Source organism: Alosa alosa, chromosome 13 (genome assembly GCF_017589495.1).
Source record: "Alosa alosa isolate M-15738 ecotype Scorff River chromosome 13, AALO_Geno_1.1, whole genome shotgun sequence".
Taxonomy (NCBI): Eukaryota; Metazoa; Chordata; class Actinopteri; order Clupeiformes; family Clupeidae; genus Alosa; species Alosa alosa.
In genome coordinates, this window is record NC_063201.1 from 26,599,377 (window position 1) to 26,622,848 (window position 23,472).

A 23,472-nucleotide genomic window follows, 5' to 3' on the forward strand; every position below is an offset into this window, starting at 1 on the left:
ACACAAACACACTTTTAAACACAGTACAGACACTAGCATGCGCAGATGCTTACATATGCATTCCCAATACATACACATTCACCTACATACATCACATATGTGCACCTACATATGAATATCTGCCCCCACACTCACATATAGCATGCACACACACACACACACACAAACACACACATACACACGCACTTGTGAGAGAAGAGAGTGCCTAAATCATCTTCATAAAAAAACAGTAGGCTCTGAATGCATGTTCCACGGGCTGCCCTTGACTGTGAAACAGTGGAGACACAGTAGCAGAGCTGTGAATGCTGATTGACACTCCTCTTGCAGCAGAGGCTGCTCTATTTGTGCCACCCACCACAACCAGCCCTGTTGGACTCATTGTCCGCTGCGCAGGTCTGTTTGCAGAAGTTTTTCAGAATTGCTTCCCTTTGTTATTTATATTGTACATGGGCTTGTGTACCACTTGTTTATCCACATACCTTCTATATTACAGTATGTCAATATTTGACTGTAATTACGGATGCAGTGAATTGCGGTTTTAATCAATATTTAATAAGCGCTAACTCTGGCTAGGTTGTTTACTTATGGGGATTGGAGATTTGGAGCGGCCAGCACTTCAAACATTCTCATGCTGTGCCATTATGAGAGCGGTGGGGGGGCTTGTTTGAAATATGAGAGAGCCTCATCTTTGTTTTATATAACTTACCCACCACTTCTAAACACAAATTCTGGGGGTCTTTTAGGTGGAGGATGTAAGTGTATAGATTAAGTTCTCTCACTTTTTTCATGACTGTTTCTGTGTTGCTCACAGACATTACTCTCTCTCTCTCTCCCTCTCACTGATTCATTGACTCACTCAAATACACACACACATACATTCAGGCACTAGACAGTGAGTCAAATGCCGTCTCATTCGCTTTTAGACACAGACACTTAGGTAAAGACATTTGGCAGATAGAAAGATTGGTACATGTAGATAAATATGGGCTGAATACGATATGTGTAGACGGGTGAATAGACTTGTGGATCCATAAATGCATGTACTGTATATTTATGAACCTGTATAAATGTTTCTGTTCACTCTAACGTGAGCGTTTTACCCTTTACTATTTATTGCAGTGTGGAGAAGAGCCAGTCTGAGTTTGAGCCGTGCAACCTGAAACTGGAGGAGTGCCTATCTGCCGAGCGCTTCCCCAGTGCCGAACACATCCAGGGCTACGTCAAGAAAGTGAGTCCCGGCTGGGGGCCCGGGTGGTAGCGGTGGCGGTGGCATGGCATGCCTTTGATGCTGTTGCCGGGGGAGAAAGGGGCAACAGTGTAAATAATTGACAATGACAGGAAAAGAGAGCTCGTTGATAAGAGCTCAGCTCCGCGCCACTGCCGTAAGCCCGGGCAAACAAGTGATCCTCGGCCTTGATTTTCTGGTTCAGTGTGGTGAAACGCATCCCCACAACCAACACACTCACCCCGGATGTGGCTGTGGAAAGTGTATTAGCCCAGTTCTAGCCACAGGATTATCCAGTTTAGATGTCCGAGCGATGAGCAGCGGGAATAGCCAATTTTTCAAATTAATGGGTGAAAAGACTCGGTGAAAAGAGCGATGATTCAGCAACCTGTGCGACACTGTTATCAGCATCTCATGCAATTTCAAAAAACGGCTCTTATCTATACGCTTCCATTTGCCTCATTGTTGGGGAATATAATGCGAAAGGGGGGACCTCGGAGCACAAATGTCCAATATGTATTAAACAAAGCAATTCCCGTCAATGTGCCTGTCCTCCGGTTTAATTTTCATATGGAATAACCTGCACATCTCCGCCGCGGTAGACTGATTTCCCCCCCCTGTGCCTCTGAGAGCGAGAGAGAGAGATAGAGAGAGAAAGAGAGATAGCGGCGCCCCCGGCCAGGCTTTTATTAAAGAACGATAATGGAAAATGGCGTCATTAGCATTCCTTGACAGTTAACATTTCAATTTTTTTTTTTGCCCGATGAGAGATTCAAATGTTGACTTCAGAATGCTAACTGACAGCGAAGTAGTTGAGGCGTCGCTGATTTAGGAGGCAGACGGGCCCCGGCGCTGCCGATGGATTGCCTCCATTGTAATAAGCTCCTGTTTCATTTCAGTGGCTGCTGGTGGTTGGAAGGGAAGGGGGAGGGAAGTTTATGTCCATTCATTTTCTCTCGACATGAGACTGGCAGAAGATTTGTTTGGGCCTGGCAATAGCACAAATGTTGGAGGCCTGTGAATTACCATGAGTTTGACATGAAATGCTTTAAAGTGCCATCTTGGAAGTATCAATCAATGTGTCCAGGAGCTAAGTTGCTGTACCAGAGGCATGCCAGAAATTGGGTGATGCTTTTCATAAAATGTTATTTCAGAAATACCAAGCAATCGCTACCACATGGAATGTCATTACGTATTTTATTGCCACTTGAAATAGATGCGTCTGTGTTTCTCTTTTCTTACTCTGTCTGACTTGTGGTGATTTTGTTTGTGTGTTTGTTTTGTGCGCTTTGCAGCAGATCCAGGATGCGGCGGACCAGGGGATCATGTTTGTGGGCTTCATCCAGGAGCCTGGCCGAGTCCGAGTCCACCTGTCCAGTCTCAGGGACACGGAGGAGCCCTCCCTGTCTCTGCACTCCAGCCCCAGCTCCCTGCACAGCTCTGGGGTCGGCCGCAGCCCCATCCCCAGTCCCCTGGAGCCCACGGCCCCGGAGGAGCAAAGCAAGGCTGCGGGAGACGAGCCCATGTCCCTGAACGAGGACGACGAGGAGCCGCCCACTGGGCACGGCAGCCGAGGCGTAGACGCAGTCGTGGAGGAGGAGGAGGTGATGTCCTCCGTCCCTGCTTCGCCATCCTCTCAAGCGTCCGATTTAGAGTCCCCGACGCACAACAACAACGACACAAAAGTCTCACAGCGGACCAATAAGCTGTCCAGCTCAGCGCCTGTTAAGAATGGTGAGTATGACAAAGGATCTCATAGGATCTCACAAAGGATCTCATAGGATCTCACAAAGGATCTCATAGCATCTCACAAAGGATCTCATAGGATCTCAGTAAATCTCCTTAGCAAACGCCTCCAGAGAGTAGATTTCTGCTACTGCTTTTCTTCTGCATCGCCATGTTGTCTCCACAACGTCTCTAGCATATCTCCGTGGCTCTCCAAATCAGCAAGATCATTTTCAGTCCCAGATGGTCAGATGAATATTTCATGGCATAGTTTTATGGAGTTTTGCATTAAACTTTCATCACACGCTCCATGTTAACACAGGCTCAGATTTGAGTTTTAAATAACAATGCTAGTGCTGTACTATGCATTCGGGGAGTCTCCTTTTTCACCAGCTTTCAACACCGGCCATTATAACTGAACACTCACAGTGGGTGATAATAATGGTGTGACATGCTGTTATAATGAGTTCACTTTGTTCTTTATATGTTTGGGGGGATTCTATTCCTTGAAGAAGAACGTGGTGATGTGTATCCGGTGGTTTTGTCCCTCCACCAGACCCACCACATGGGACTATTTCACCCTCTATGTCCCCTTGTACATGCGTGACGGTGACCAAAATGTGATCCTCCTCCATCTCCTCTTCCTCAAGGGGCCGGGTTTGGAGCAGACGTTTACTTTTACCTCTGCATTATTCTTGTTTTTTAGTGTGAAGATGTGTTTTTCTCCTCCGTGATGGAAAGCAGATGGCGAGTCTCTAGCGTGTGGCGGGTGAGGTGGCGGAGGAAGCGCTCTTCTGTCCCCGGGCCGGGTGTGCGGTGCGGTGTGGTGTAGTGTGGCGAGTGGAGCGCATTGCTCACTGCCGTGCGGAGGCGGCCTGCTGGGCCATCGTGCGACACAAACACCCCACCCACCACCACCACCACCACCACCACCACCCTCCTCCTCCCGATCCTCGACCACACTCCCGGCACCACCGCCACCCTCGCCATCTGTGCCTCCCCTGTCACGGCGTCTGTGCTGAGACAAACCCCGGTTGCCAGCCTCTCCATCAGACCCCCACCACCACCCCCATAGCTACCCCCCTAGTCAGGCTGGAAGGGAAGCGCAAGCCAAGGGCTCCATGTCGCTGAGGCAGGAATAACATTTCTGTGCGATGCACCAAAGAGGTAGCCTGGCGACACTATTGAGACTGAGAATGGGTCTGAGGAACCTTTCATTCACTTCCGATTTCAGCAATGAAATTACATTTCAACTGGTACATTAAACTCTTACCCAGTCTTTTCGGAAGTATAGCAAATTTTTCTGCAGATGTTTACTCAATTCTTCTGTGCTATGTTTCTGTGCAAGTGTCTATACTGCATCGTTGTCACGTCAGATTAGGCAAGGGCCGACTATTTAAACAAAGAAAAGCAACAATAAAATGATCGGTCGAAAAATGTAACTAGTGCAGTGGTAATCAGCAAGTCTCTATGTGTGGCTATGTTAGTTTGTTATAGAGTAGGGTTGGGCAGCGAAACATGGTTCTAATATGGCACCGGTGCCGACGCAAACGGTAGTAACTGCATCGAATAACAACGTGGATTTCGGTGCCTCATTTCGGTGCTTAAATAGCTTTTAATTTTTTTTTTTTTATACGAGGCATCACTGCATGTCATGCGCCATCTCTAACGTCTTGCTCTGATAGCAACACATCCAGATACAGTTAGCTAATATAAACACTGGATTTATAAACCAGAGGGGTGCACCACATAGGCAAGTAGACAGTGTTTGACAGCTTGCGTGAGCCCAAGTAGCTTACTTTAAAGCGTTATTGCGAGCTCCTGTCAAAATCTAGCAGTGGGCCTAACTACACACAAGCAAAAGGCTATGAAACAACATCAACAATAGCCTATATGTTACACAATATCCTTGCTAATGTGCTAACTTAACCTGACCCTAGCCAGATGAATTTCGTTCCGCTTAGCTCCACCTAGCTTCACTCACATCCATCTGGGACCTCTTCCATTGAGAGTGATTTCTGCAACTGATTTTATGGTACAGCCAATCAGGACACAGGGCGGGAGTTTCATAGATGTGACATAGTGTAGAAGCGACTGTGAGACTGTTATCAGCGTCACGGGTTGGCTTCGATGTGAGTGGTTGAAGTAGCACGTCAATAGATGACGGACAAGTGGCTTATTCAATCATATGCAAACATTTTTTGATTAGGCCCAGCCTTCTGAAGCAACACTTCAATGGATCGGTTCCAGATGGATGAGTGGAGCTAGGCGGAGCGAAATTCATCTGGCTAGGGTCAGGTTAGTGCTAACTGGCATTTATTTGAAATGTTATCAGCAAAGTTGTAAGGTGAAAACTGTAAGGTGACAACTCACTGAGCTGTCAAAGAGGCTACAAAACCATCTCCGTAGCCTACGTTATCGCTAATTAAACTCAGCTGACTGGTGTTAGCGCATAGTTGCTGTTAAAATGCCTACTAGGCTAGCGCTGGGAATCTAAACACCTCAACACCGACATGTAGCCTAACATGTTAAAAACTATTGCGTGTTATGGGTTAAGACATGAAATTTCTTGAAGCATTTGGGAACACACTGAATTAACTGGAAAGTAGAGTCCCTGTTAGATTATCTTGCTTGCAAATGCTGTTGTCCATGACCTGGCAGTTCTATGGCAAGCGGTTTTAACATACCTTATGGCAAACCGCCTACACTGGGTAAACTTGAAAGCAGAGCTTACCATTGTGCGTGCATGTGTGGCAAGCTGTTTTAACATTTAAATGTATTACTCGTAGGAGCAATGAGATATTGATAGTAAATATAACAGTTCAATGTCATGTTCAAATTTGTCTTATCAATAAAAAAAGCAATTCATGCTTTAGACTATTTTAATTTAAAACATTTTAAAAACAAAGTACCGGTTCAGGCACCGCTTCGGCACCGGCACCGTTTTAAAAGTATCGATTTAGCGATGTATCGGTATCGGATAAAACCCAAACAATACCCAACCCTATTATAGAGTGTGTTAGTGTGTGTGTTCGTGTGTATGTTGGGGGCAGTGGGTGTGTTGTGCATCTGTCAGACCATCAGTGCAGTGTCACATTTATGTTTATGCTGCTCAGCTCCTGGGAGAAAGTGTGTGGGCAGGTAGGTCACAGAGTATCATGCTTTGGAGGAGAAATATACAGTTAGCAGACATGCAAATTACTGAATTATTTATTTAGCTGTCTGCCCACAGTTAGCACTGTATGCCCTTTTGTGAGAGACTAAGTGAGTTAGAGTTCTGTAAGTTAAGGGACTCTGTTCGGAAGAGATGCAAGCAGCTGTTTCCTAAGTGTTTTTGTGAGGACTTGAGCAGTGGAAGTTGAAGCTACGATTATGATGCTTTCCTCATCGTTGTCCTATTACACACATACACACACATACAGTACACACACACATTTGGCATGGGACATGGTAATCAGATGCAACTTAGAACTGTTTGTAGCAATCATATTTGCACGTTTCTTACTAAGCCTCAAGGACTGTGTGTGTACAAATCTGCACATTCTTGAGGATATGTTTACAAGGAGGAATCAGGGGCCGAACGAGGATGAGAGAAAGCGTGTGACAAGGCAGCAGCTCAGATATACTTGGCGCATGTTTGTGTGTATGTGTTTTACACTGATTGAGTCGAGATGAGATGAGATTATAAGTTTTGCTGGCTCGTTTTTGCCTGTATATAGTGCACGTCAACACTTTACCGGGGCACGCAAGGTGGCATCTCAGAGCAGGTCTTGTCATCTGATGGCTTTCATGTGACTAGGCTCCGCAAGATTCCACAGGATTCAGAGCCAACCCCACACACCACTCTGGTTATTTGACTTATTATGATGCACTAGGCCTCGATTTGAATTAGCGTAAAACTCAAAGGGCCCTTTTCACCAAAAATAGATACAGTCAGGGGGCCACAAACGGCACCTCTACTGCAATCTGATGGGGTGTCGATGTCATGATTTGCTCCTTGGTCCTTTTCTCAGCGGAGGAACTAATGACAGGACATTGGCAAATTTGCCATCTGGCTGTCATGCTGTGCGGGCAAACACACAGAAGAAATGACTTTAATGATTCATCCTTACTTCTGAGTCCGATGGATTAGAAACCGAAGACAAGCAGGCTTACACAACATTGTGTGTGTGTGTGTGTGTGTGTGTGTGTGTGTGTGTGTGTGTGTGTGTGTGTTAATGTCTGTATGAGCTTTTGAGTCTGAAGTGGAGGTGACATTTATGTTGAGTCACATGTGCGAGTGTGTGTGTGTGTGTGTGTGTGTGTGTGTGGACATGGTGTGACTGTTTTGGAAGGTTTTGTGTGGGCGAGCAAGCGAGTCAACAGCACATCCTGTCCCCCCATTTAGCTTGTTGCCGCGCATCTGTCACCCAGTCTAAGTGGCCTGATGCTCACTGTCACTGGCCTCCGCCAAAACAAAAGTGCACCCTTATTAATCTCCTGGTCAATTTCGCATTAGTCTCGATGGAGAGCCAGTGCAAAGAGTTAAAGAAAAAAACAGCGGCCACTTAAAAATACCTGGCAAGCCAATCCATCAACCTCCATTACAATCCATTAGATGCACTTTGCTCCTGTCCCGCTCTCGGCTTAATCTCTTATTTTTCCGTGTGGCCGGGAACACGCTTGTCAGTAGCGCAGCAAACTTGGGATGTTTACAGCTTTTGCTCACTTTGGTTGCGTTCTGTGGAGCTCTGAAATGTGTTTATGTCACAGTGCTGTCCATGGATGAATAGCTTTAAGGCGAATTTCACAATGATTTTGTTAGCTCCTTACAAAATAGATTAAACAAAGGGCCCTTCTCAGTCATTGTATCTGACAGCGCAAGAGACAAGAGATGGCTACGCGGGCATAATTTTCTTATGCCATTGTATGCGTGCTTAATACAATAGAGAGAAACCTGGATACCAGATTGTTCTTAAAGTTCGATTAGATAGAATATGCAGCCACCATATTGGTAGGGCAACAATTCCCAGAAATAAATGGAGGCCAGTGAGGAGTTGCAGGTGTTTTTGGCTAAAAGGCCTTCAACCTTATAAACGACCTTTTTCTGCTATATTTCTCTGACATATAACAGTTTTCTCAAAAGGTCTCAGCTTTGGCCGTTTTGATGGTTTAAAATGCAAGACTAACCTTACATCCGCTTGAAATGTTAACATTTTAACTTTACCACAGCAAACTTTCGGACCACCAACGTTCAATTGACAATATTTGACCAGATCAGAAGACAGATGTTACGAATATCGTCTGAGAAGTTAAAATCTTCGTCTTTGTCACTCTAAAAAGTGATGTATATAGTGTACATGTTATAAGATAGACTATATCAGCGAGGGGTTTTCAACCCTGCTCCTGGGATATCCCTGCATTGGAAAAGTATTGCCTGTCACTCCTCAGAGCACACCAGCTTGAAGTCAGTATAATTATAATGCTCCTGTCTGGCTAAATCAGGTGTGTAATTAGGAGGGCCTCTCAGATTTGTACAGAGGTACAGACGGAACATATGCAGTGAAAGAGTCTGTGTCATGAAATAACACATGCTTTTGTTTGTGTGTGTGTGTGTGTGTGTGTGTGCGTGCGTGCGTGCGTGCGTGCGTGCGTGGCGTGTGGATTTGAACAGGGATGGAGCTCTTCGCCCTCTATAACCACCCGTGCAGCCGTGAAACTCAAGTCAAGTTCTACACGGTCAAAGTGCCTCTGAGGGTGCAGCCCCAAGAGGAGGGTGTCCCCAGCGTGGAGGCCAACTGGCTCGATCACATGACTCAGCACTTCAACAACGGGGCCTCGCTCGTGGACGGCTACTTCCACCTGGGCGACGGTGGCGGCGGTAAGTTTCATCCCCCCACCAACTCCGTGACATTCTGCTCACTATTGCAATGTTGCGACGGGAGGCAATTGTGCCCGCCGCTCAAAGCACCTTTGATATCTTCTGACGTTCGAATGCTGCTGGTGAATGAGGTGGTGCAGCAGCTCACAGCTCTTTTAAGTGCCAGTGTTTTGTCACGGAGACACCGAGTGCTCTTGTCTTGTCTCGCACCTTTTTAACTTGCCTTTGCCTTTAATGGTGGCAGGCTGTGATACCAAAGTTCTAGTGCTTTGAATAGAATCGGGTGTTGGCTGTCGACTCCTCGGGTGATATCTTTTAATTTGAGAGCCTTCAAGTCCAAGAGCACTTGTATAAATAGGTGTCATGATTCATTAATCTCGTAGAATTAATGCATCAGCGATTCTCAAACATGTGTAATTAACCTGATATGGAATTAGCGCCTCCTTGCATATTTTACATCCTGGAAATTGAATAATGAACCATGTCATTATAATTCATATAATGAAATGTGGTTGTTCCCGAGGAGGAGGCACGATTCATTCCCGTGGAGAAATTACATGTCTGTGCTAGAAAACGGCCCGAGACGGCAAGAAATTACTCATTTATCTCACCTCACTTCATCAGACTTCACCTGCGCAAGAACGAGAAAATTAGGCCCGAATTACTTAGCCATATTAGAAATGAACTGCCATGCCTTCTCCATCAAAAAATAAAATTACATAAAAACCGATGGCAACTAAACAGACAAAGTAAGTTCAAAACAGAAAAAGGTGATAGGTCTTCAAATCCCTGGGGTGTTAGTTTGGCTTTGCAGTATCAAAGCAGCATGGAAAATGTGCATGTTTTTTTTCACCTAGGACACTGTCTAATTGAATGAGAGGTAGGCCTAGATGTGTTTTAACGAGCCTGTGAACTTTTGGCCAGTATTGTTCCAAATTTATCCTCTCTATGAGTCTTCCACGTCAAGGCCGAGGCTTAATTGTGCAGACAGACACTAAATAGGTGAAGCACTAATAAGGCTGCCACTTAATCTGATTGAGGAGGTAATCAGAGCGCAGAGGAGATCAACGATCTCTGGGTGCCGCTCTCCCAGCGTGCATCGCTCTCGCATCTCACCTCCCGTATCGCGCGTCTCATCTGACATCTCCGCCGCGCTCCGCTTTTATTTCCGCAGTCAGCCATCAGAGTGTGTTTGCTTGTCCTCATGAGGAGGTTAGCTGCCGATGACTCAACTGCTCTGACGCCACTCGGATGTTTTGACTGTGCAGACACACACACACACACACACACACACACACACACACACACTCATGCACACACACACGCACGCACAGACACACAGACGCACAGATGGCGGTGTAAAAGTTCTAGGGGGCTGACAGTGACACTAATGAGGTGCAGTGGGAACACTGCTGGGCACCCCGGCACTCCTCTTCCTCTCGGTTTCTTTGTCGTTCTTCGGCCTGCAGCGCGAGCACGTCATTCAACCCTCCACTCTCCTCTCTGGGTGCAGGAACAACTCTGCCATGTCCATCTTCCAAACGAGACCCCTCCGTACCCTTGTTACAGAGACGCTGACTTCCAGTTTGACGCAGGAGCCAGGTTTCCATGGTGAGCCATGGCAGGAGCCGTCACATTTAATCCCCCCCGCCCGGCGAGAGGTGAAGGCAGCTCGCGGACGAGAGATATTACTCTGCCGTTGACCCCAGCGGGAGAGCACCATTAAAGTTTCATACGGGTGGGGACCCCACCGCGCTCCCCACGCTCGAGGCCTCTCTCCCGGGGGCACAACGTCCAGGCTAAGCCCCTGATGAGCGAAGAGACGCCGGCTCTGCTCCAGCGACTGAAAAAGGGGCTCCTTTTGTCAGCCTGTGCCGGAGCTATCTCTCCCCCTTTAGAGAAAGGATTTGTAAGCACAGCTGCGAGACATTCATATGCATGACTATTCACACACAGCGGTGCGCGCGCTCCATACTCAGCTCAGCTCAGCCATCCGTCAGCGCAATATGAAATTCCAATCAGGTATTATTACACTGTGAATGGAGGGCTTCTTTTGGGAAAGATACCTCAGCCTGCTTATGGGAGATACAAAGGGAAATTGGTCATGAACGCTCCCAGGAGGGGTTGTTTTGTTTTGTGTGTGAGGCAGTGTGTGCATGTGTGTTTGTGCATGTGTGTGTGGCCCTGTGTCTGCCTTGCATGCCTGCTTGTATGTTTGTATGTTTGTGTGTTGGGGTGTATTTATTCCTGTGTCTGTGCTTGTTTGTGTGTGTGTGTGTGTGTGTGTGTGTGTGTGTGTGTGTGTGTGTGTGCCATATGTCCACATGCATACATGCATACCCCTCTGCACACTCAATTTCCCCCGTGCCTCTGTTCAGACCACAGCAACAATCTGCCTGGCAACTGCAGGTGCCTGCTGTCTGGCTTGCCCCAGTCCGCCGTGCTGGAAGTGTCACGTTCAATCCGCGCCCGCGCTAGCAACCTCACTCCCCCCCCTCCATCTCTCTCTCTCTCCCTCTCTCTCTCTCTCCCTGGGACCTGTCTGTCCTGTTTAAACATACATGAGCTGCCCCTCAGCGCTGCTGTCCCCCCTCCAGCCAACCCACATGTTTAAATCATGCCATCGGCCGTGGCCAGGGCAGCGGGCAGCGGGCACGCCCCTCTCCAGTCACCTCAGTCCCCTTAAAACCAGCGGGACGCCCTGCCAGTCCGACGGACACCCCCCCATCCAGCCACCCACCCAGCCACCCACCCACCGCCTCCTTGGCGCCCGCGTTTGTCTCCCACTTGGCCTTCGCATAGCGCTCGGTCAGCCATCGGTAGAGGAGCCGTCACTCCAAAGGCTACAGTATGTCAGCTAGCCTGGCTAGAGTGGAGAGGCCTCCAGGGAGCCGTCTACCTGAGCTTATCTGAGCTAATCCATGATTTGCTCCTTTCATACTGAACCATCCCTGGCCGCCCTGCCGCCTATTTGCCTTTGTGTTCCAGACCACGTGAGACCCATCAGAGAAAGAACTTTCCAATTATGCACCTCAGACCCCCCCCCCCCCACGCACACACACACACATGCCCCCCTCTCCAAAAACCTCTCCCGGGATCGTCTCGACGTGTGGGGCAGAGAGTGAACAATACCCCCTCATCCATCCATCCCATGACCCCACCCCCGCCCACCCCATGCCCACCCCCTTTCTGAGCGCACGGCGAGATGAAAGAGCAGAGAGATGTGTTCAATAGCAGGAGCCGGGCCCTCTGCTGCCTTTTAAATGGGTTATCTTGTGACGGACAGAATGGGCAGGTCCTCGGTGGGGCCAGACAGAAGGGGGGCATTCTTCAGAGCCATAATGAAATCTGCCTGCGTAGCAGGGAGCAGACAGAGACCCAGCACAAACAGCATTACAGTAAAAATAGATGTGTGGGGGATAGAGAGACAGCGAGAGAGAGAGGGGGGGGTGGGAGAGAGGAACAGTCAAAGAGAGAAAGATGAAGAGAGATGAAGATAAGAGACAAAAAAACAAACTGATAGAAGAGGGCAGTAACAAGCAACGAATCTTTGGCAGGTGGGGGGTGGGGAGGATGCTCCTCCGTTAAAGGAGAATTCCGGTGTGATATTGACCTAAAGTGTATTGAAACATGATACCGAGTGTGAACGTTTGTCTCATAGCCCATCTCGGCTTGTCCCCTGCACTCCAAAATCTGGCGCTTAGTTAGCGATGCTACCAACAGCTTTTTTTCAATAGTGGTGCTTCGGCATCGGGCTAGCCATGCAAATAAATCACTGTTTTACACCCGTTTACGAGGCTCAATGTATCTCCACACTCCATTGGTAGACTTCCGAGGGCCCTGACATTTAAAACGAGACATTGAGAACTTTGAAAAAGCACTGGTAGTTTACTTACAAGACGATTTATACAGACAGTATCTTCACGAAGTTTAGCGTTTGCAACCATCTTGAATTTAGTCACGATAAGTCGAGCAACGAGTAAGAATGAACAGGTATTCTTCCAGTAGCAGCAACTGGAATCCATGCATTTCCACTGAATTATTTTTGGAATCTGATCCCTTATCATACCTGTTCATTCTTACCGCTGTTCTAATTTATCGCGGACTAAATTCAAGATGGCTGCAAACGCTAAACCTCGTGGAAGATACTGTCTGTATAAATCGCCTTGTAAGTAAACTACCAGTGCTTTTTCAAAGTTCTCAATGTCTCGCTTTAAATGTCAGGGCCCTCGGAAGTCTACCAATGAAGTGTGGAGATACATTGAGCCCTCGTAAATGGGTGTAAAACAGTGATTTATTTGCATGGCTAGCCCCGATGTCAAGCACCACTATTGAAAAAAAGCTGTTGGTAGCATCGGCTAACTAGCCAGATTTTGGAGTGCAGGGGACAAGCCGAGATGGGCTATGAGACAAACGTTCACACTCGGTATCATGTTTCAATACACTTTAGATCAATATCACACCGGAATTCTCCTTTAAAACCCAGCTGCTCTTATTATCCCCACTTATTAAGATGGCTCTTCAAGGGAGAGTTAACTCAGAGGAGAGAGGGTGGGCGGGCGGGCGGGTGTGTGTGGAAGGATGGTGTCACAGACACGGGCGAGGGTTTTGTTGCCAGTTCGTTGTGGCCCTGTGAAAGTGACAGCTCTCATTCGTTTAAAAAGGAAAAATGGGTAAAAAAGACTACGCGGTTTCATGGTTTGCACAAAATTGCGAGTAACAAAAGCAAAATATAAATCTCTTTCAATTCAGTCGCTCTGTTTCATCCCTCTCTCTTTCTCTCTCTCTCTCTCTCTTTGAACTGAACATTCCTTTCAGTCTTTTATGCCGCTCCTCACTCCATTTGTCATTGGAGCTTTGCGTGGCGAATGCCTGTAAGTGGCACTTTTGTGATGCCTAAATGATGGAAAACAAGCTGTTGCTTTGCTGTAGTAGCTATCGTGTGAGTGCAAGGTATTTGGGGTGTCCCCGCTGGCCAAGTCCTCTGCTGACCAGTTGCTGCTCCTCTGGCCAGTCCACTTAAAGCCCCTCACTGTCTTTGCCCCCCCCCCCCCCCCCTCTTCCCATAGACTCCCTTCCCAAGTTGGTGGAGAGCGTCTTCATCTTTCAAGAAGGCCTGGAGGGAGATTCCAACACAGCCACAGCCTACGATGCCATTGTGGTGGAGCAGTGGACTATCATTGATGTGAGTGGGTCTTTTATATCTTTGTGGGTTTGTGTGTGTGCATGTGTATCAAGTGTGCTAGCTAGTTTCAAAGGACTTTTATATGAGTGCACAACTGATGATTTTTTTTTATGGTAAAGCAATGGGCATACTTGCATACTGTACGTTGAAGACAAGAGGCGTCTCACGAAAGTGAAAGCCTTACAAAATCGCTATTCAGTGCTGTATGTGTGTGTGTGTGTGTGTGTGTGTGTGTGTGTGTGGGGCGCATTGGCGTGCGTGTATGTATCTGTGTCTAGGTTCCAGCACATCTAGTCATCCTTCCAAAAGACAAGTAGTACATGTAAACAGAAATTCCAATCCAAATGCATCTGTTTTAGTGTCGGATGAGGCAAGACAGAAGCTTCTGGGGGGAGAAAAAAACTCCCTCAGCAGCCGACCCACATGCACACCCCCACACGTCACTGCCGCCTCGCAATCCCGACAAGCAAGCAAATCGCCAATTATACCCGAGAGTCCCGTTCCACTCCCCTGTAAACAAACGCCTTGCAGCGGGGGAGAGCGCGGTGCGGTCTGCGCGAGATCAGATATGTTTGGTTTTTAGAGTTTGGTATTGATTCCCTTTTCCGAGTCCGTCACGGTCGGCCTCTCTCTCTCTCTCTCTCCATAGACGTGGTGCACGGCAGCACGTTATCGGCGTGTGTATTCTGATGTTATCACCGTAATCGAGTTTTGAGTTTTGCCAACCCCGAGGCCTCCTCAGCCTGTTTTCGTTTCTTTGTCCTGCGCCCCATTGTGCCTCTTCCTTGACACGGCGACGTTATAATGCCCAACCGTCGCAGTAAGCAGGAGTCCATTTTGGAGAGACACCGGAGCAAGGATTAGGAATCGCACCAATCAGGCGGCGTGACATAGAATGTATTGCTGCTCGACTGACCTCGATGATGATGATAATAGTGATGGTGCCTAGTCAGAGGGCGTGACTCAGTTCGGAGCTCCACGTTTGGATTTTAAATGCAACCATGGCAAACAAAATGAAGTCAAAACGCCTCCAGTGTTTTTGCAAAGTCTCACTGCGCCGCACCACCGAAGCGATTTGTTCAGGTTTTGTGTTGTTGTTGGCGAGGGAAAGGGGCAAAAGGACAAATCCGTTTGGGTACGTCAACACTCATGGGGTCCTGATCAGCATATGCCCACTAATTATTTTTCTTAAATACGCTTCTGCAATTAACTGGTCTGTTGCACAACATCGTTAAAGCAGGCTCTCTACCCCCCTCCATCTCTTTCTTTCTCTTTCTCTCTCTCTCTCTTTGTCTCTTAGATGCAGTAGGCCTCTAACAGCAAAGACCATGTCATAATTATTCAGTGAGGCACCATACTCATAACAAAAAAGGCATGTCCTTAATGCTCCTTCAGTTGTTGCTGCTGATGTTTTGCTGCTGATCAGTGAACTGAAATGGACAGGCCTGCACAGGAGACTGGAGTGTTTACTGCTCCGAAGACTTTTTTTTTAATACATTAAAGCCCTCTTCCTCCTGAGCTATGTACAACTCCATTTTGAAAGAGCATTCAGGATTTTTTTAGGAAAGTACTAGATGGGTAGCGAAGATGATGTGTTTTGAAGTGGAATGGGGAAAAACCTATATTGTGCTGGGAGGCTCTTAATATAATTTGTACGTGTGGTCCTGCAGGAAATGGACATGAAGCACACGAGGGATGGATGGGAGAGACGGAGAGCTTGAGTATGAGAGTGCTTGTGCAACAACAAACTAAAAATTACATTTAGTACAGCCAAGCTGATGTAGCCCTGTTTGTTGTCAGTGTGGTTTTAAAAACATGCTTTTTTTACTAACCTAATTAAAGTTTGATGTGTCTGGGAGTTGTTTTTATTGAAAACAAATCACTAAGTCAAATCAAATTCAGAACCTTAACAGTAACGAATGTTAACAATACACAGAGATGCTAACAAACTCACAGATTGAGATCAGTCCACATATTGTATATACGGTGATGGAAGTGGGAAACTGTCTCTATGCTGGGCCCCTAGTCTTTTGTATAAGAAGAGACATTGCCAGCATTTCATGATAAGTGCAAGACAGCATTTCATGAGAAGTCTCTCTTAAATCGTCTCTGACACATGGCATATTTCAAGAGAAGAGTGTGAACTCCCAGCACCAACATGAGCATTTGAAATATAAAACTGAGCCTGCTCTATGTCACAGAGTCTATTTTAAAGTGGCCTTGACACAGTGAGATTCCACAGCTGCGCAGATTGTCAGGTGATAACGTCTGCGCCAGGCTTTGTTGCTTGGCCGTAATTACCACTCGTCTCTTGCTGCCTTTGGCTTTTTTCCTGAGACACTGAGAAAAATTATTAGAATAATGAAAACCATTGCTAATAAGCGTGCATCTCATTAGCATTCGGGACTAAATCAGTGGGAGTGTTGCATAACGGTTTCGCCGCACGGACTAGTTAGGGGTAACGTCAGGCGTCCTCCACAGCCATGAGCCAGGCGGTTTTTGAGAACATGCTGTGTCTTTGCTAATAAATGCGCTTGATGCTGGGCCCCGAGATATCTCTGGAACAAATCCACTCTGCGGCAGGAATTACGACTTTGCCTTTTGGCGTTTAAGGGCTTAAAAAAATTCTAAAGCTCAAACCATCCATTTTTACTGTCCACCTCCCTCCCCCAACCCCACCTCCCTCCCAAGTATTATGGTGTTTTAAAACAAGAGTCTGACTGTTGTGTTTCCCATCTGCTTCGGAGAAGTGTGTGTGTGTGTGTGTGTGTGTGGGTAGGCTATGGTGCTTTTAAAAATGCCTTGCTCCAGCTTTTCCCACGTCTTGGAAGCAAGCATGTGGGCCCTCGATGCCTGGATGCGCTCCTGCCTAATCAGCTATACCCTTTTCCTCATGTGTGTGGAATGTGGCTGACCAGCGTGCCTCGGAGATTCAATTGAAACCGTGAGGGCAGACGCTGCCTAGAGAGCCCAAAGACAGCGAGGAGTTCTCTTTGGTGTTCGTTCGCCGTCTTCGGCGGAACCGGCGGACAGCATTGGCTGAGGGCGAAGGCGGTTAACTGTGCACGCATTGTTGCTGTGCGCGTTCACAAAACGGCGAGCCACCGCGAGAGGAACGGCATCTTTGAAGCAGTGCGACAGAACACTAGCTCACAGTCCTCCCCTAGAAACTGAATTAGGGCCAAAATGAGATTAGCGCTAACATCTCCAGTATTAGGATGCTGGGAAATAAGCTTTTAAGAATGGCTCAGAAGACAAAGAGCGCATTAAATGCAATGAAAGATGCCCACTTTTTTGTTAGACGGCACGTTGATGAAGTTGAGTCATACTGGCAATAACACAATAAACAGTCGTACCTCTTAAATGCAGGGTAGTGCAGAAGAACAATCTGCATCTTGATCTTCTTTGACTTCTTCCAGTAGGCGTATGGCATTGCATTGCAATGACTCTGATGTGGAGGTATTCTGATATCACATGAACTCTCTGTGTTAAAATGTGTGGACAGGTTGTGTTCACGAGGAGGATGCAGGCCTAGCACAGCAGTGGACTTTGAAGGATGCCAGAGTAAACTTTGAAGGTCACGGCTTTCATTTGCCACAGTAGGAGGGAGAAGGGAGAGAAATGGAGAAGCTAAAATGAGGGAAGATCATTAAAAGCTGTCCTCGGGCCGTGCAGCGCATCTCCTGCCGAGGTGAGAAGCAAACGTGACCTACGGATCGGCCCGGCGCGGCGTGACTCCTGCGCATGCCGAGGTCTCCGAGACGGCGTGGACTAGGGAGAGGATGATGGCTTCATCAGGGAGCCATAGAGCGCCGGTAGCCACGGTGATAGACAGGGCCTGACTCGCTGAGAGAGGGGTGTGTCCAAACCCATTTTCTTTCCCAGGGACTGTAAAGGGCAGAGCCATCGATCTCTCCTTATGTAATTACGCCTCCGTTTAGTGTACTCAGTCAAAGGTGCCGTAATGTTAGCACTGTCCTCTGGAGTTTTGTGTTACAATATGGTACATGCCATATTGCATATTTAATATTTCACATCTCATTACACAACTGGGTTCCCACAGCAGGTTTTATTTATACAGTGCATGTGGCATTTGAATACCAGTAGTTTGGTGTTTAGCAGGGCATAGCCGCACTGTAGATATGAGGTGATAAAGCAAAAAAATGGTCACTGCAAAAATGTAATGGAATTGCAAAGAAAATATCACTGGTGAATAAAATGGTGAAACCGCACCAGATAGCAGTCTACTCTGCTATGGAATGGATGTGGAGTAGATCTGGCAGAGTTGTGTTAGACCAGGATTTGTTATAGAGTTACGTAGCTTCCATCTAGGAGAGCTTATGCATGCTCCTGTTTGTATTAATGGGGGAAAAGAAATTAATGAATATACTTTGCTCTAATGCCAAGTTGGTTGTCCATAGAAGGTCCTGTGTCCAGTCCCCCTCCCCCCACACACACACACACACACATACACACACACACACACACTTACACAAACATGCACACACACAACACCCCCACCACCCTATCTTCTGCATTTCTACTGCATACAGGTGTAAAATGTGAAGTGCTTTTTGACGGTTGCATTGATAAGGATGGTTCAGCCCCAATGAGAAAACAATGAGGAACAGTCCTCCCCCTCCTAACGTTAAGTGTGCATTTGGAGGGTGAGGTGGACGTGCGAGTCCGGGGGTCAGTTAGAGGACACACCAGGCGAGTGGGGTTCACCCAATGCCACTGAACTGAGCTTGCACAGCTTCCACACACCGTGCAATGCAACGCCATTGTGTGTGTGTGCGCCAGAACTTATTTCTCAATTTACTAGTGCTTTCAAGTCATCTGTTCAGAGGAGCACAGGGGGAGAGAGAGAGAAAAAAAACACACATAAGAAGAGAGAGAGAGAGATAAGAGAGAAATATAAGAGAGAGAGAGAGAGAGAGAGAGAGACATGAGAGAGAAAGAGAGAGAGAGAAACATAAGAGTGAGAGAGAGAGAGATAAGAGAGAAATATAAGAGAGAGAGAGAAAGAGAGAGACATGAGAGCTAGGAGAGTGAGGGCCCCGGGCGGGGAGCCAACACAAACCTCTCTGTGTGTTTCTGCATTCTCCCGTGGGGACGACCGGCCCAGCCGGGGCCAGCATAAATAACCAGAGCCGTTTTAACGAGGCCTTGAACTCTTTCCTGAGTCACACTTGCCACCCCCCCCCCCCCCATCCTAATGTCCACCGCCAGGCTCTGGCCTCTTCGGACCCCAGCCCTGCGCTAAAGTGCGGGGGAGAGCAGGCGCTTGTGAGTCACCGAGTCACCAGCGGAGAGAAGAGAAGATGAGGGAAGAGGAGACGAGAGAAGAGAAGAGAAGAGGAAGGGAAGGGAGAGGAGAGGAGAGGAAAGAAGATGAGAGGAGAGAAGATGAGAGGAGAGAAGATGAGAGGAGAGAAGAGAGGAGGGGAATGGAGAGGAGGAGAGGAGACGAGAGGATAGGAAAGGAGGGGAGAGGAGAGGAGAGGAGACAAGGGGAGAGTGCTGAGACTCCAGCCAGACGCCGTCTCAGCGTGTCACAGTTGCACACAGCAGCGTGTGATAAACCTCGGCCGTTAAAATCCCCCACACACACACACACTCACACAACAGTGAGTCGCAGCCAACCGTCTGTGGTATATTCTTGTTCCTGTGACTCGTTCCTGTTTTCGCAAGTGTGTGTAGGTGTGTGTGTGTGTGTGTGTCTCATTGTTTGCACATTAACATACTTGTTTCTATCTTTATGTGTGTGTGTGTGTGTGTGTGTGTGTGTGTCTGTGTGTGTATGTGTGCGTGTGTGTCATTGTTTGCACATTAACATACTTGTTTCTATCTTTATGTGTGTGTGTGTGTGTGTGTGTGTGTGTGTGTGTGTGTGTGTAAAAATAGGTCATCTTATGTCTTGAGAGAATGAACATCTTTGTGTCCCATTATGTAACTCTGTCTTCTAGCACACAGTTAAACTACTCAGCTTCCGTGTGTGTATGTGTGTGCATGCATGTGTGTGTGTGTGTGTGTGTGTGCGTGTGCGTGCATGCGGCTGTGTATGCGATAGCGATAACGGTTGACACGCGACATGGGTTTGTTGGCGTGAGGGGGCAGGTGCACCGAGGGAAACCACAGCCACTTCCTGCAGCGTCTCCTCCTCCTCCTCTGGGTCTCCTCTGGGTCCTGCCAGGCTCAACAGTCATCTAACTGTGATGTGATCGAAGTCCTCGCTCAAAGACCAGGCGACGATCACCCTGGACCATCCATCGTCACACTGACCACACACACACACACACACCAAGACACCAAAACAAACCGATTAATCTGTTATTGCATAGCGCATTCATTCTTCATACCAACGATGCCAAACAAGGGTAGGATCGAGGAGTCTTTGAAGAAGGCCTCTTTGTGTGTATGTGCGTCTGTGCAAGGATGTGTATATGTGTGTGTGTGTGTGTGTGTGTCTGTGTGCGTGTGTGCGTCTGTGTGTGTATGTGTCTGTGTGTGTGTGTGTGTGTGTGTGTGCGGATGTGTGTATGTGTCTGTGTGTGTGTGTGCGGGTGTGTATTTGTGTGAGCATGTGTGTGTGTGTGTGTGTTTGTGTGGGCATGTGTGTGTGTGTGTAACATGATGTTTTGCCGTGTTTTGCAGGGTGTGCAGGTAAAGACAGACTACATCCCCCTGCTCCAGTCTTTGGCTCTGTACGGATGGAGACTGACCTGCGTCCTGCCCACTCCCATCGTCAAGACCAACAGGTAGGCAAACGGAACACACACACACAGATCGATCCATTCCATGTCAAAATAGCATAGGAAACATATGAAGAGTTCAGATGCAAAACGCTAAACGCTAAACGCCATCTCTGTCTAAAATGAGATAAGGATGTATGCTCTCCACACATACAGTAGTAAACATTGATCAAATAATTTAGCTTCAAAACCCGCTGAATGCCACTCTCTTCCTGGTCTGAAATGTCGATTTGTAGGCAAAAACCTAAAGGAGCCTGATAAAAAAAATGCTCATTTAAAAGAAAAGTGGTCAGACGGATTTAGAGAGTTTTGCGTCCAAACTCTTCCTGTGGAGCACACAATAACACATCTGTATTAACAAGGTGACAGAGTATCATGGCCACCAGAAGGTTCGGGGAATCCCCCTGACCACGTAGTGAGGTTTCTGGGGTTATAAGAATAGCTCAGCCTCAATCAGAAAACATTGATTGCGTGCTGACTTTCTCAAAGCTAATGATGTCATATGTCTGGAAAAACAACATTTCTGCCAACTTCTGCTGGTCAACTGATGAATTGTGAGTAGAAAATTAATTTCATGTGCTCATTTGATTTAGTGTGAACTGTGCTTTTGAACTCCTTAACAAGATAACCACAATTCACTTAGAATGTTTCGGAAAGCCAATTCGTCTGAGAGGACAAATAGAATTGAAGTTGACATTTTTCAATATGATATCAACCCTCATGTCTACAACCCTTTACATGCCTGTCTTGTCAGAAGATGGCCCCTCCCCTTTGGCCTGCTCTCCCATCTCAAGGCTGTCCATCACAACAGCATTAGACCGAGCAGCAGCACCCAGTCTTATGGCGTATGGCATTGCCTTGCGATGACTTCTTGGTGTTTTATGCCCCCAACGTTGTCTTCAAGGCAGCGCTGCCTGGAAGGCGCTATGATTAGGCATGGATTAAGGAAAGGGTTAGGGTTAGGGTTAGGTTTAGGATAAGGTGCCTTTAAGTCGATGGTGGCAGCGCTGCCTGGAAGAAGATGTTGGGGGCATAAAACACCATCAAGCCTTGCGATGACTCTGATGTGGAGGTATTCTGATATCACATGAGCTCTCTGTGCTGAATGTGTGGGCCAGGCTGTGTTCACAAGGAGAATGCAGGCCTAGCACAGCAGTGGAAGAGCAGCAGCAGCACCCAGTCTTGCCTCTAGACATCTAGCTCTCCTGCTGCAGTGTAGGGACCACTGTGTGGCTTGTCCAGATGTGTAATTCACCTGGGTCAACCCTCGGTGAGCATCTGACTGTTAAAGTGAGATGAGTCAGATTTGAGGTAGGTTGACTAGGTAGCCATGGTGCATAGAGCATATAGCTCAGCGGTGCCCACATTCTACCCCACAAAGAGCGAAAAATTAATCTGGGTGGAGGACCACGGGCCAAACATAAGCATTCATGTTATGTCACTTTACATTAAATTGAAATGTATCATTTTTTGGCCATTGGCTCAGACAGCACTCCGTGGTGACCCCGGGCTCCTCACTCATGCCACGGGTCTGTTGATCTCTGCTGACAGAAGCTCCACAGCGCCCCCCCTATTGTACCATGTAAAACTGTGGTCAGATAATGAACTGCAGTTAACCCTTAAAAACAGAAATACACAGTGGCCGACATACGTTTAGGACTAACGAGGCAGGCCAAAAAAGAATGGAGCAATTAGGGCACCCCTGACACAGTCGTATTTAATGAGGAACTGGAAGGCAGCGTGCCTTTTAACAGCAGGAGACTTTGGCCGCACATGTAGAGGTTGAACTCTGGGTATGAGTTGGTCCCTTGAGCAGGTCATGTCCTGGGGTGGGACTGGAGAGGACCAGAGCGCAGGTGTTTGGACCTGCAGGGAGGCAGGCAGGGATGGATGGATGATCTGGGATGGCTGCTATCACCGCACAGCGCTGGGGCCGCTGTCACAGACTAATAGATGGCTTCCGGAAGCAGGGCAATGGCTCCTCAGATGATCTTAAGATGTTGCCTGGCAGCCTCTGCCTAGCCCGACTATCTCCCCCCACCGCACCCTCCCACACCACCACCCCCATATCCCCCACCGCACCCTCCCACACCACCATCCCCATATCCCCCACCGCACACACTGCCTCCCCTCCCTCCCTCCCTCCCTCTGGCTGCCCCCTCGCCACGTCAAGTGAGTGATGGTTTCGGAGCGTTGTTGATTAATTACAGGTCTATTTTGATCTGACATAAAATGCCACGCGACCACAGGCTATATGGGTAATTAATCAAACTGCTGTCCCAGAAATGGCTCCACATTTACATCTGGAGTCACTGTATGGAGCCAGGATTCAGTCCCACACAGTAGGACTGTATTTGATCATTTTATTTCCCTTAAAGATGCTTCATGCTTCTCTTACAAATGCTAATATGTACCCACGAACATAAAATATACATACATACATATCAAATATACATACATTTGCACCTCATGACTACATAATATCCAGTTATTTTCCTCTAATCGGATACAGTGGTACAGTACCATAAGCTGGCCATGGCAGGTGTGTGCAGGTGTATGTCTCTCTCGATCACTGTGGAGGGTTGACAGGACAGGCTGTGGATTATATCCTGTAAAGAGTGCTGAAGAGGCCGTTTTAGTTTAACCAGCGCTTCCGCTCTTTAAACTTTAATAGAGCTTCTTCATTCCTTTTACTAACTCGCTTTTTGAAGACTCAGGTTTT

The 23,472-nt window shown here is 47.5% G+C and overlaps 1 protein-coding gene across 4 annotated transcripts in view; it reads left to right on the forward strand.

Annotated features, from left to right (window-relative positions):
- Nucleotides 1–23,472, forward strand: part of LOC125305800 (raftlin-like) — a 66,987-nt gene that overhangs the window by 36,368 nt on the left and 7,147 nt on the right. For 2 of the 4 annotated variants that reach the window (XM_048260770.1, XM_048260768.1), the window contains exons 4-8: nt 1,120–1,228; nt 2,521–2,959; nt 8,604–8,810; nt 13,880–13,995; nt 20,653–20,756. In XM_048260770.1, coding sequence (XP_048116727.1) covers nt 1,120–1,228; nt 2,521–2,959; nt 8,604–8,810; nt 13,880–13,995; nt 20,653–20,756 — 975 coding nt within the window. Of the gene's footprint in view, nt 1–1,119; nt 1,229–2,248; nt 2,351–2,520; nt 2,960–8,603; nt 8,811–13,879; nt 13,996–20,652; nt 20,757–23,472 lie in introns of those variants that run through there. The other 2 variants (XM_048260769.1, XM_048260771.1) reach the window with 2 other exon arrangements.